Source organism: Vidua macroura, chromosome 21, assembly GCF_024509145.1.
Source record: "Vidua macroura isolate BioBank_ID:100142 chromosome 21, ASM2450914v1, whole genome shotgun sequence".
NCBI classification, from domain to species: Eukaryota; Metazoa; Chordata; class Aves; order Passeriformes; family Viduidae; genus Vidua; species Vidua macroura.
In genome coordinates this window covers 9,946,975-9,960,020 of record NC_071591.1, presented here as the reverse complement: position 1 = coordinate 9,960,020, position 13,046 = coordinate 9,946,975, and the positions used below count along the sequence as shown (strand labels likewise).

At 50.3% G+C, this 13,046-nt stretch overlaps 1 protein-coding gene across 1 annotated transcript; it reads left to right on the top strand.

Annotated features, from left to right (window-relative positions):
• Positions 1 to 608: 608 nt before the first annotated feature.
• Positions 609 to 10,695, top strand: ZMYND19 (zinc finger MYND-type containing 19). Its single transcript, XM_053996181.1, has 6 exons — positions 609 to 724; positions 1,056 to 1,115; positions 2,482 to 2,588; positions 7,463 to 7,603; positions 8,485 to 8,665; positions 9,999 to 10,695. Exons 1-6 carry the CDS (start codon positions 674 to 676, stop codon positions 10,140 to 10,142), a joined length of 684 nt encoding a protein of 227 aa, XP_053852156.1. The 5' UTR covers positions 609 to 673; the 3' UTR covers positions 10,143 to 10,695.
• The last annotated feature ends 2,351 nt before the right edge of the window (positions 10,696 to 13,046 follow it).

Here is a 13,046-nt window from a genome sequence, read left to right as displayed (position 1 = left end):
AGCAAACCCAGCGCGGCTCTGGCTGCACGGGGAGGGACTGCCGGGGTGTCCCGGGCAGGGCCGGAGTTGGACCCCGTGATCCCGGTGGCCTCTGCAGCTCCGGACCCTCTGATCCCTGCCCGATCCGGCCGGGACGCGGCTCCCCCCGCACGGCTGGTCGGGGCTGCGCGGGGTGTCCGGGCCGCGGAGCGCCCGAGAGCCGGCGCATCCACGCGGCGCCACGTGCCACCGGCTAGCGAGCCCGGGGCTCCCGGGCGCGTCCCTGTCCCCTTCCCGGGGTCCCCAGGGGTGTCCCCGTTCGGCCCCCGGGGGGGGCGCGGTCCCTTTAAGCGCGGCCGCGCCCCCGCTGCCGCCGGCACGAAGCTTCCCGCGAACGTGACGTCACCGCCCGCGCCTCCCGCGCCCGCGCCCGCGCGCGGGGCCTCGTCCCACGTGACCCGAGCCGCGGCGCGCGGCGCGCACATTGGCCGCGGCGGCGGCGTTCGCGGGAGTGACGTAAGAGCGGCGCGGGCTCCCATTGGTCCGCCGGGCGCGGGTGGGCGTTGGCGCGGGCCGCCATTGGCCGAGGGGCAGCGGGGGGCGGTGGCGCGGCGGCCCCGCCCCCCGGGTGTGCGCGAGGCGGCGGCGCGTGGCAGCGGCGCGGGGCGAGCGGCGGCCCCGGCCCGGCCCCGCCATGACCGACTTCAAGCTGGGCATCGTCCGGCTCGGCCGGGTGGCCGGCAAGGTGAGCGCGGGGCGCCGGCGGGGGCGGCGGCCCGGGCTCGGCCGCGCCGGGCGGGGCGGGGGGCGGCGGGGCCGGGGCGAGGGGTCCGGCCGGGCGGGGGGCAGCGGGCGGGCCGGCCGGCCGGTGCTGTCGGGCGGGGAGGGCGGTGCTGTGCCGGGCCGTGCTGTGCATTACCGGCCCTTACCGAGCCCCTGGGGCCACGCCGAGGCCACACTAAGGCCGTGCCGGGGCCTTTCGGGGCCGTGCCGTGCGGAGCCGGGGCCGTGCCGTGCAGTCCCGGGCCGTGCTGGGGCCGTGCGGCCGCGCTGACGGCGCTCTCGCTGTGTTCCAGACCAAGTACACGCTGATCGACGAGCAGGACATCCCGCTGGTGGAGAGCTACTCCTTCGAGGTGAGGCCCCCGCCCGCTGCCCGCGCTTCCCTCGCGGTATTTTCCCGGGTTTTGTGACTCCCCTCCCCGCCCGGGGCTGCCCCGGGGCCGGCGGTGCTCGGGCTCCCGCGGGAGGTGCGGCTCTTGGCTCTCCTCGTGCCCTGCTCCAGCCCAGCAGCTCGTGGAAGTGCTGTGCCTGCAACTCCCCTGGCTGGCGGAAAAAGAACCCTTTTTAACTTACTGAAGTCCTAGCGTGTGGGCTTCCAAGCAGGAAAAGTTCTGGGTTTTCCTTTTTTTTTTTTTTTTCCCAATTAGATGAACGTTGTTTTGAAACATTTATTTACTAACTTATTTAGTAGTGTTTTTATTTTCATACTGTTTGTATGCTTTTGGTGAACTGATAATTTATCCTCCCGTGGTTTGGCGAACATTAAAAATGTTTACTCTGCACTTAGTCTTGGACGAGGAAAACTTGTATTATTATAACGGATTATGGGACCAGAACAAAGTGTTTCCTCTTCACATTCACTGGAAGAGGGCAAGTGGGTCCTAAAAAGGCTTTGAAAGTGAAAGACAATGATTACAAAATCTTCAGCAAATAAGGGTTTTTTTGAAGGAGGGACCATCATCTGCAGAATTTCTGCAGTGCCGTGGATGCTTTGGGGCTGCTCTTAGGGATTTTAGGATTTTGGGCAGTGCTGCTGCCAGAACACTCCCTTGTTTGTCCATTCCTCCCCTCTGGCAGCCACTGGGAGTTTCTGTCACTGTGGTGGTAACACACCCTGACTGTCCCAAATGTATCAAGTTCTTCCTGTGCTTTGAGAGCTCTGAACACCATTGTGGAGTGCTGGAAAAATAGCAGGAAAATTTGGAAATGCAGGAAAAATGACTCTCCCAGCAATGTGGGTGTAGGGGCAGTGCTGGAAGCAAAGCCCTGGTGGCTGCCCAGGGACAGAGTGTGGATCCTGCTGTGAATCCCCACAGCTGCATTCCTGCTGTTCTTTATCCAGGCAGCCCCCCAGCTCCCCCCAGCTCCCCCCTGCCCTTTCCCAGCTGGGCTCCACAGGGTCCATCCACAGCACAGCCCCCAGGGACCCCCTTCTTGGGGGGATGGAGGTGCCCTTTGGCATTCAGCACCCAGAGGTGCCAACAGCTGGCTCAGGGAGCTCTCACAGAAGTGCTGGGAGCACAGAGCAACTCTGAGGGGACAGGCCAGGCTGGTTGGGTCCCTCTGGGAGTTTGGGACAACTCAAATCCCAGTGAGCTCAAGGGACCTGCAGGGGCAAGTGTGAAATGTGGGGTTCATCCCCCAAATGTGGGGTCCATCCCAGTGGAGCAGGTGCTGTGTGCCCCATGGGTGCTCTCAAGGCCTTTCCCTTCCCTCTAGGCTCGGATGGAGGTGGATGCTGATGGAAACGGTGCTAAAATCTTCGCTTACGCCTTCGACAAGAACCGGGGCCGGGGCTCAGGCCGCCTCCTGCACGAGCTGCTCTGGTGGGTACTGGAGGCAGTGGAAAACCAAGGGTTCAGTTTGCTGCCCCAGCTTGTGTGGGGTGATCTCTGTTGCTGTAGTAGCCCAAGTCCCCTCAGGAGAGCGGCAAACCCAGCACGGGGTGCCCACAGGGCTTTGCTTTGCAGGGTCCTTACATGGCACAGCCTGTGGAACATTCCAGGCAGGGAAAGCAGAGACAGGTTCATGGACACCCTGTTTACACCTGAGAAATGCTGCCCAAACTTCAGCTGGGGGAAGAACGGGACCTGCACCATTTAACAGGGGAAGACAAACCTTTGGAGATTTGTTGTGGGGCTTTTTGTCCGCTGAGAATTGGACAGAGCACTGGAGAGAGAGAACTCTGACTTAAAACTTTGAGGTGTTTTTTATGGCTTTCTGCAAAACTGCCTGAGGTGCTGCTGCTGATGGCTCATATCAGCTGCTGCATCTTATTTTCAATACTCTACAAATCCTTGAAATCCTTCATAGGGTTAACATTACATTAAGTTTTAGGGGCAAATTTCCTCATTTGTGAGAGCAGCTCACCCTCTGAACTCATCTGTTACTCCTTCGAAATGTTGATGGGTTTGTACAAAAGGTGGGATCTGCTGAAGAAATCTTTTATTTATTTTAAAAGCCTTTTTGGAAAAATTAAGCATATTTTCTATTCAGTTCCACATCCTTGGAAGTCACAGTGCCCAGGATGCCCTTTATCTTTCCAGGTTACCTTTTATCCCCTAGAACCAGGCTTTGCACAGGAGGAAGGAGACAGAAAGAATATAAGATTATTATTACCAGTCTGCTTATTAAATATGGATTTTAACCTGCATCTGTTAATATTTAATCTTATTGCACATAGAACTTGTTAAAATTATGAAATTGGTTGCAATATGTGGAGCAAATCACTGACAGCTGCTGCTAACTGTGAACCTCAGACAGTCATAATTATTATCTGTAAGTAGCATTAAACAGCACCTGAAAATTATTCAGGTCAATTGTTGAAGGCTGTGCAAATGACAACCCAGCTATTTGTTTATGACACAGCCCAGCCATTGCCTCTCCTAGCTTGTTTTACTCAAATTAGGAAGTCATTTGAGCATATTCAGTTAGGAAATTCAAATTGTGTCACTCAAGCATGGGCTGTGGTTAAAAATAAGAGATTGTGTGTAATGGGGATTTTGGAGAGGCACAGAGAGGGGTGTCAGCTGCCAGGCAAGCAGAGCTGCAGTTCTGAAGTTGCAGTCAGATTTCTGGACTAGAAGATATAAAATATCTCTGCTGTTCCTGTGAGTTCCATTTGGACCTGAAGGTGTTGGTGTTGCTGATCTTTAGTTGCAGCTCAAACATTGCAGGTCAGAGGCTGAGTCTCTGCAGGGGCTCTGAAGATTCTGCCCCTCCTGAGCAGAGCAATTCTGGGGCTGCTCTGAGCACAAACCAGGACTGGAGAGAGGTGTCAGGTCCTTCCCTTGTTGAGGGGCAGTGCTGGAGGTTTGGAGCCTGTAAGAGTCAGGGGAGCTGGGCAGAGCCAGGCAGTGATTGCACTTCCCAGGGCCAGCCTGACTCCTTGGATGAATGAAAACCAAAGAACGTGGATTACTGCAGGTGTAGGTGTGTAATTCAGTTGTTCTCTGCACATGAACCCCCAAAATCATGAAAAACCAACCCAACTGTGTGCCTCTGGTTGAAGGTACAGTGAGTAATATGTGGTAGATGCAAGTAAAGCAGATTTTAAATTTTTTTTTCTTTTCTAGTTAAGCAGGTATCTTTGTTCACATCCTGAGGCCCTTGGGATAGGAATCCTGGAGCTGCTGGAGCTGCAGCAGTGACAGGGACCTTCTCCCAGAGCCCTCCTGCTGCCCTATGCAGAGGCAACTGTGGGATCAAAAGGCATCCAAAGAGCTGAAAATTCCCCACGTGAGCTGCAAAAATTCTTACGGGGAGAACTTCCTGATGGTTCTTCAGCCTCTCTGCTGCTTGCTGTGATTTCCACACAGAGTTTTGGCTCCCCCAAAGCAGGGTTTGGGTGTCTCTGCAGAAGTCTTATCCCCTCATCAGTTCCCTGTGGAGCTATCTCAGCTCTGTGTTCTGCTGGGTGTAGAGATGTTCCCTGAGGAACAGCAGCAGCAGGGGATTAGTCATAAGTAGCACCAACTGCATGTTCAAAAAGACATCCAGGACCTGATTTCTGGGAGTTTTTGAGGGTTTTTTTTTAGAGCACTTGCCATCTCACTGCCTGTAACGGGCTCAGTTCTGGTTCCTGGTGCTTGCAATTGCTGTGTCTGCACTTGTATTCCAGTCCTGGGCTCTGAGCTGCTGAAATACCAAAAGAGCAGAATCCACATGATTCCCTGAAAATCTTGGGGGAGGGGTTTTGCCTGGCATCTTGCAGGAGCTCAGGAGTGCACGGGGAGGCACAAGCTCCAGCTCTGCAGGAGTTTTGGCTGCATTACTGAGGCTGTTCACAAGGCAGGTTCTCCACAGCCTGTCCTCGCTGCTCAGTTGGGATGAGCTGGGATGGTCAAAGAGAGGTCTGGGGAGGGGAGTGCAGTGCTCCTGTGTTCAGAGCTTTCTTCTTGATGTGTGGAGAGAAGGGACCAGCCTGAATTTGGCCTGACCAATTCTGGCACCTCAGTGCAGTGGTGTTTAACACTGGCTGCTCACCAGCAAGGCCAAACTTCCACCTTTATTTAGGCTTTTGTCACTTGAGGCCTCAGAAGAGCTGGCAGTGATGTAGATAAATGTGGTTTCATTCAAGGAGATAAAGAGTGGCTCAGTGTGGGAGGGGATTGGTCAGAATTTGCTTTTTGGGGTGTTGGGTGCAGATCTGGGCTGTGGAGGAGCAGGGGTGGGTATGTGCCACTCTGCTGTGACATCCCAGTGTCAGGGACAATCTATCATAATCCTTTTTCCTTCCCCAACTCCAGCAGTTTCTAAACTCTCATCTAATAAAATCAGAAATATTTCTGAACTTAGTCTTGGAATCCCCTTCCCTTTCCTCCCTGCACAGTCTGCTCTTGCTCTGAACTTCTTTCTCCTCCTCCCAGATTCCTGTCTCCTATCTGTCCCATCTCTCCAGCTGGCACTTTGTCCTAGGCACATTCTAAGAACCTTAACTCCTTCCCTGTCTCCATCTCTGACTGATGCTCACCTCCAGCAGTTCACCACTTCTGGGTTCCCACTTGGAGCCCTCAGGACTCCTGATTCCCTTTGCCAGACCCTCTGCTGCCCTTCAACAACTCAAAAGTAGTTACTGTAATGGCTTCCCAGTGCCAGAGGGCAGGGATGGATGGGATGTTGGGAAGGAATTGTTCCCTGGGAGGGTGGGGAAGCCCTGGAAGTGGCCCAGGATCCCTGGAAGTGTCCCAAGGCCAGGCTGGATAGGGTTTGGAGCAGCCTGTGTAGTGGAAAGTGTCCCTGCCCGTGGCAGGGAATGAGCTGAATTTTAAAGTCCCTTCCAACCCAAGTCAAGCTGGGATTCCTCCTTTAGGGCACTTCAGCAGACTCCTTGCCACAGTTTGTTTGCTTTAATGTGTATAGTTTGGTTTCTTTTTTTAAATGTGTATAGTTTGGTTTCTTTCCCAGAAGAAGGATTTTATTAGTTCTACCTTCAAGGGGAAGAACTTTTCCCTGTTCCATGGAGACCCAGCAGACTCCCTGGCTGTGTTCTCATGCAGGGGAATTCTCACAGGAATTACCTGCTGGGAGCTGGAGCATAGTCTGTGTGTAGGTGCTGCTTGTAGGCTCTCCAAGGGGATTCTCCTCATTAAATTCTACAAGGTTTTGGGGCATGTGTAAAGTGCAAGAGTTTTTCTTACCCCCAGGGTATATAACTTACACATATCTGGATGGATTTTGACCAAGTATACAAAATACTACGTTTTTCATTGTAAGTCGTGTTGAAATGAGCTTCCTGTAATGCTGAGCTTTATAAAGGTTAAAAAAAGTGGGAATTTTTAAACTCGGGCAAATATCTCTTCAAAATTAAAATAACTGAGCTGAAATGTTCAGTGAAGGCTGAGCTGTCCAGGCTGGGTTTGTGGGAAGCTGCTGGGAGGTCTCCATCCTTGTTCTCCTGTGCAGGGAGGTTCCTCATGGCAGAACAGTCACAGGGACACAGCCTTCTGTCCAAGCCTTGCATTTCAGCTGGGATGGGGATTCCTGCAAGAAGTGATACCAAAACTTGTCCAGGCATGAGGGAGTTTGACAGTGAACTTGATACTTGATGAAACAGAGAGAGGAGAGGTGAAAAGAAGGGGGAAGGGGAAATGGAAGCTCTTAGAAGGCAGTAGGGAAGAGTCTCCCTGCAGCCATCCTGGCTTAGTCCTGCTTTGGGTTTTGGGCAAGTTTCAGGTGTCTCTTGGTCAATTGTGGAGTCATTTCAGACTTTCAGTGTGTTACACACAATTAGAGTCTAAAAAGCATTTGCATACTCAGTGAAACCTCTGTCCTGTTGCTGTTCAGAGATGTTTCTTCATAAATAATAAGCCCTGTGACACCACACCAGTGCCAAACTTGCACAAATGTGTCTGATAGAATTTCCTATGGAAATAATAAACCAGTATTGGCACCTTCCAAGGAACACTATAATTCCATGGATCTTTAGCAGTAACTGGAGGAGTAGACTCTGGAACTAAGCAACATGCTTAAACTTACTCTATGCTCTGTCTTTTGATTAAACTAATTTATAATTGAAACCACCTGCTGGAAAAAGGCACTTTCTCCTGGTAGTTGCCCTGTCCGAAGTAGCCACTGAAGTCTGTTTGCAGCCCAGTGCCAGCAGGTCCCAACTCACATTGCCTCTGGAATTGCTGGGATCCTTTGTTCTTTAGCTATTCCTGTTCTCCACTGACCCTCAGGTTGGTTTTGTGTCCTGCAGGGAGAGGCACCGAGGAGGGATTGCTCCTGGCTTTCAGGTGGTGCATCTGAACTCGGTGACCGTGGACAACCGCCTGGACAATCTGCGCCTCGTCCCCTGGGGCTGGAAGCCCAAGGCTGAAGACATCTCTAGCAAACAAAGGTATGGCAGCACCTGGCAGGGGGGATGAACATCTCTTCAAATGTTGTCTCATTCCTTTAGTGATTTTTGCCTTGGCAGAGCCTTTTTGATTAAACCTTGGATGCTTTACACATCACTCTGTCCTGGCTTCCTCACCTGGGGCACAGTCTGTGCTCATGTCCCACCCATCTCACCCTCAGGGTTGTGCCAGGTGGAGCAGGAAGCCTCTGTGCCCTCCCAGCTGGGCAGAGGCTCAGGGGAATCTGCACATCTCACTGCCTTCTGCCCCTCAGGCACTGAAATTCCAGTGGGAACTGGGAGCTGGAGAACGCTCATGATGGAAATTGTGAGTTCTGGGCTCAGCTTCCAGCACCTCCCACCAGCAGCTCGTGGGAGCTTCCCACGGGCTGGGTTTCACTGATGCCACTCAGCACATCAAACTCTTTGTGCCAGGACGGATCTGGATAATCAATGATGGGACAGTGGGAGACCCACAGACTTCACACTCCTGAAACACTTGCAGCAGCAGCTTTAAGATTGGGGTGTTTAGAGCCGATTAAACTGATTTGGGGAAGCTGTAGTGAATTACAAATGCTCTACATGATTTTGGGGGTTCAAGAACAAGAAACAGACTTCATGCCAGAAATTAAGTTTGACTTGGTATGAATAATTTTGCACAGAATTTAACTTTGCTCAATGTAAATTTTTCTTGATTGATACCTTTGAACTTCTGGGGTTTGCACTTAGGCTAAAATAACCTTCAAAATATCCAATATATGAGCAGTATGTGCAGTCTGAGGCTAAATGCAATGTTCACCTTATTAATAAATAAATTTAGAATCAGTGTCTCTGTATGATTATTATGAATTGATGTACCAAACTTGTACTTGTTTTTTTTCCAGGGAACAAAGTCTGTACTGGCTGGCAATCCAACAGCTTCCTACAGACCCCATAGAAGAGCAGTTTCCTGTCCTGAATGTAACCAGATATTACAATGCTAATGGGGATGTTGTGGAGGAGGAAGAGAACTCCTGCACTTACTATGAATGTCACTACCCTCCCTGCACAATGATTGAAAAACAGGTGGGTTCAGAGAGCTGGGAGTGAGCATGGAATGCCTTGGGCTAATGGTGTGTCTAGGGATTTATTTGTTATTTAAAATGTAGAACTTTATGTGAGCCATTCAGTGGCTAAAAGCAGTGATTTTCTTCCACTCAGGTTTTCTTTGGCCTGAAGCTCCAGCCCCTGTGATAATTTTCAGTTGGAGGGAATGTGGGTTTGAGTTGGAGCAGTGGAGGTTAGTGGGTTGCTGGGAGGAGGGTGATTTCTGCAGAGTGCTCAAAAAGCCAGGTGGGAACTTTCCTGCAGGGAGCAGAACCGGGATGAGTGAGCAGCTGTGTGAGGCAGCAGGAAGCATTGTAGGAGGTTTTGGATGGTCATGGAATCAAAAAATAACCTGGTTACCATTTCCTGAGGTGAAGGTGAATTGCAGTGGCCTTCATTCAGGGGAGAGCTGGGAGGAAAAGTTCTGCTGGAGGAAGATAAGGCAACATCAGGAGTGAGAATGAGCTGTGCAAGGGCTGTGCCTCTTGTCACACAGATGCCTTATCTATAAACAAGGGCTTTTCTTGTGATAGCAGATGCTGAGTAGGCGAAACCCATTGTGTTCCACTTTCTGCTTTGGGGAAGAGAACATTTGCAAAAATGATCTTAAATTCCCTGTATTTGGAACAGAGGCAGCTCTACCTTTTATTTGGGTCTGTGCCCAAAAGCTCCGTGGATAACAGTAACTTTGGCAATGGCTGAGCTTGTGCAGCCCTCCTGATAATTTCTGAATTTCAGGTGTTTGTAGTTGAAAATAGAACTTAGGTTGACAAAACAGCAGCATTGTGACAACAAATGTGTAATGCTCTTATATTTTGTCTATTAAGCTCTTTTTTACAAGAGCAAATGTACAGCCTCAGAAATTGCTTCAAACCCTTTTGGTTCTCTGAAACTCGTGGGGTGTTTGTGTTTCATAGAATCCCAGACTGGTTTGGGTTGGGACTTCACAATTCATCTCATTCCATGGGCAGGGACACCTTCCATTATCCCAGGCTGCTCCAAGCCCTCTCCAGCCTGGTCTTGGACACTTCCAGGGTTCCAGGGTCAGTCACAGCTTCTCTGGGCACCCTGTGCCTGGGCCTCCCAGGAAGAATTTCTTCCCAATATCCCTCTAACCCTGCTCTCCTTCAGCTTCAGGCTGTTCAGCCTTGTCCTGTCACCTGTTTTGTGACGGGCGTGGAAGACCTGATCATGAAGCTCCTTGGGAATGCTGTTGGGTCCTCCTGGGAAAGCTGCTGGGGTGTTCCCTGGGAGTGATGCTGAGGTTCTCCTGGCACTGAGCAGCCCCTCTAACGCCACCTTTTGTTCCCAGTTACGTGAATTCAACATCTGTGGCCGCTGCCAGGTGGCGCGGTACTGCGGCTCGCAGTGCCAGCAGAAGGACTGGCCTGCCCACAAGAAACACTGTCGGGAGAAGAAAAGGACCTTCCAGCAGGAGCTCGGGCCAGAGCGGTGACCGGGTGGCAGAGGCCTCTCAGCAGCAGGATTCCTTCCCAAAGGCATTGGACTCTTGCTTTTGCACAGTATGACAGACTGCTTATCAAAGCCAGAGGCACTGAAGAAAAACCCTGTGATGCTTGAGCAGAATGGCTGACTGGACTAAGCCAGCTCTGACTGGTGCTGTGGAAAGGGATTGGGTCTGCCCTTCCAGTATTATATTCTCAAGCAAAAAGACTACTGTGGAGCTCCAGGCAGGAAGCTTCTCATTATTTATATGTTAATACGTTTGTAAACTCATGTACAGTTTTTGTTAGGAATTCTTGATAGCACTCATTAACTGTAATGTTCAGATGAGAACATGTTGTTGGCCTAAAAGTTAAAAAAAAAAAAAAGAAAAAAAGTCATGTAGCAAAAGCTTTTCCTCCCATGTGGCAGAAGTGTCTGTGGCAGTGCCAAGGCCATGGGGCAGGCTCTGGCATCAGCACTTCATCTGGAGAACTCTGCATGGAAGCTCTATTTAAAAAAAATGCAAACAAAAAAAGAGCAAACAAAGTAAAGGTTGGAATGAATCCATGTCTGCTCTCTGGCTTTTTCCCCTTCCCTTCCAGCTGCCTTCAGAGCTCAGGCACCCCTGGCTGCTGGCAGTCCCTGCAGGGCAGGAGCAGTGCCCAGGAGCTGGCGTGGGGCGTAGGGACCCTCTGGGATCTGTGTCCAGGCACTGCAGCCGGGGCTGCCGCCCAGGGCTGCTTGAGATGGGCCTCGGAGCAGCCAGGATTTTCAGGAAGCTGGATCAGCTTTCTTTTCCAAAGCCCTTGTACAGAAGGCAGTGGTAGGGGAGCTCAGGTGGCAGCTGTGTGTGGATGTGGTTGCCCTTGTGGCTTCTCTGTAGCACAGGAAACACTCCAGTCATGTGCAGAGATGTTTAAATATCTAATATTGGGTAATCTGAGTTATTTATTCACTTTTTTAAGACTTGTCATCAATCCAAGAATCACTTTTGGATTTTTTTTAAGTAGTAATGCGTAAAAGTAGTATGGGAGGAGGATTTCCCTTGCAGAGCACATGCCTATTTTTCTTTTCATGAATAACCATTTTCTATTCCATTTTTGCCTTAGAAGTGTAAGGAACATCAGTTGAGTTTCCTGAAGAGCTAAATGGATAATTTAGTGCCAGGTGTTAGTCTTGCTTCACAGTAGAAGAATGTGAGCTGCTGAGTGCTGGATGCAGAGTCTTTCTTGGAGTGAAAAAATTTTTGTAAAAGCCATTTAGAATTTTGATTTTTCAATCAGGATTCACTTTGCCCCTTCATGTTGCAATGTTGGTCTTGCTTGTATTCAATTTGTTAGAAAATTGATCTGCTGTGGACTTCCAATATTATATTCTGTTTCTAATATCTGCACAGGAAGTTCTGAATTATTAACATTTGGGTGGGTTTTTATCTTTTGGCTTTAATCATCTTGGGGAAATAGCAAAAAACTTCTGAAACTTCCTGCTGGAAGTTCAGTTGAAGGTGCTTGGACGAGTTGCCACTCTTAAGCCACAGTTGTACTGTAACTTTTCTGTTCAGGCAGCCCAAAATGCCCTTCAGTTTGAAAAAACCAAGCAGGACCCAGTCAAATTTTCCAATAATGGGTAATATTTATTTTTTTTTAAAGAAAACGTTAATTCTTTCCTTGAAGTGAAATGCAGTTTTTGATTAATATAAAATGGGACATAAGGAATATTTTGTTTATTATTTGAGGTAATCCATTTAATAGGGCAGAAGTATTGACTTTTTTTTCCCTTGCCTGTTTAAAAGGCTGCTATTTGTCCTGCCAGTTTTCCATTTTATTACCAGGAATTGTGTTTATCAAATCAAAGTGCAGTCTTAGAGCCCTTAAACACTTGAGCAGCACCAAGCAGGGAAAAGTTGGTGCTGATGTTTTAATGCTGCTGCTGTGAGGACGAGGACAGGCTGCAGACCAGGGCCTGGTGGGGCAATGGGGAATGAGGGACAGGTGGGACAAAGCCAGGATGGAGGGGGCTTGGGGAAATCCTGATGCCAGGGAATGTGGGAGGTGGGGTACAGCAAGTGGGGAGATGCCCGCAGGGTTTAAGGGCTGTGAGACCAACCCAAGTGGAAGGAAACTGCCCCTACACCCTGCAAAGGCTCAGGGAGATACTGGTTCTGACCTGGGTGTGTGATCTCTGACTCCAGACTCTCCTCATGCCACAGGAGAGAAGTGGCTATGGGGATTTTGACTCTTGGAAAGGTCTTGGGGACTGCAGTAAACACATCCCTGCCTGCTGGTGGGGGAGGTTGTGTGATCAATGAATCTGGCAGATCTTGGCATGTACAGACATCTTCCCTCTCAGTAAGGAGGGTCAGAAAGGAAATTGGAGGTGGCAGCTCCCCAAGCCACCCCAGAGGATGGAGCTCTTGTAAAGGCCCTCCTTACCCACAGAGAACCCTGGCTGGCAGGGATATCTCTGTATGGACAAGTATTTAAAAACCCAGGATTGGAGTCATTTATCTGGGAGCAGACCTGGACAGTTCTGATCAGGAACTGATTTTCCAAGGGCATCCCCCAATGGACATGTTCTTCATCCAAGTTGTTTCCTGCAGGGAAATCTGGTAAATCCAGCTCAGGGCAGGTGGCTGCAGCGTTGCTGATGCTGGCTGTAACAGAGGGCTGCACACCCCCTGTAAACACACTGTGAAATGTTGATACAGGTACCTTCCAGGTGCTCCTTCCTATCCAAGTAGGATGATATCACCAATCCCAACATGCATAAAACACAACTGGAAATCCTGGCTGGCTTAAGGAACACCAAATACGAAATACAGTGGATTGCAGGCCTTGGTGTTTTGATACTTGCACCTTGAAAACACCATCAGGTTATAGTCTTAGTTTTCCTTTGTGACTTAATTTTAAACAAA

Bases quoted from the DNA above. Each gene is read 5' to 3' on its own strand.
- ZMYND19 (XM_053996181.1), top strand. From the start codon at position 674: ATGACCGACTTCAAGCTGGGCATCGTCCGGCTCGGCCGGGTGGCCGGC. The intron at 725-1,055 runs GTGAGCGCGGGG...GCTGTGTTCCAG, and splicing joins TCGGCCGGGTGGCCGGCAAG to ACCAAGTACACGCTGATCGA. The intron at 7,604-8,484 runs GTATGGCAGCAC...TTTTTTTTCCAG, and splicing joins GACATCTCTAGCAAACAAAG to GGAACAAAGTCTGTACTGGC.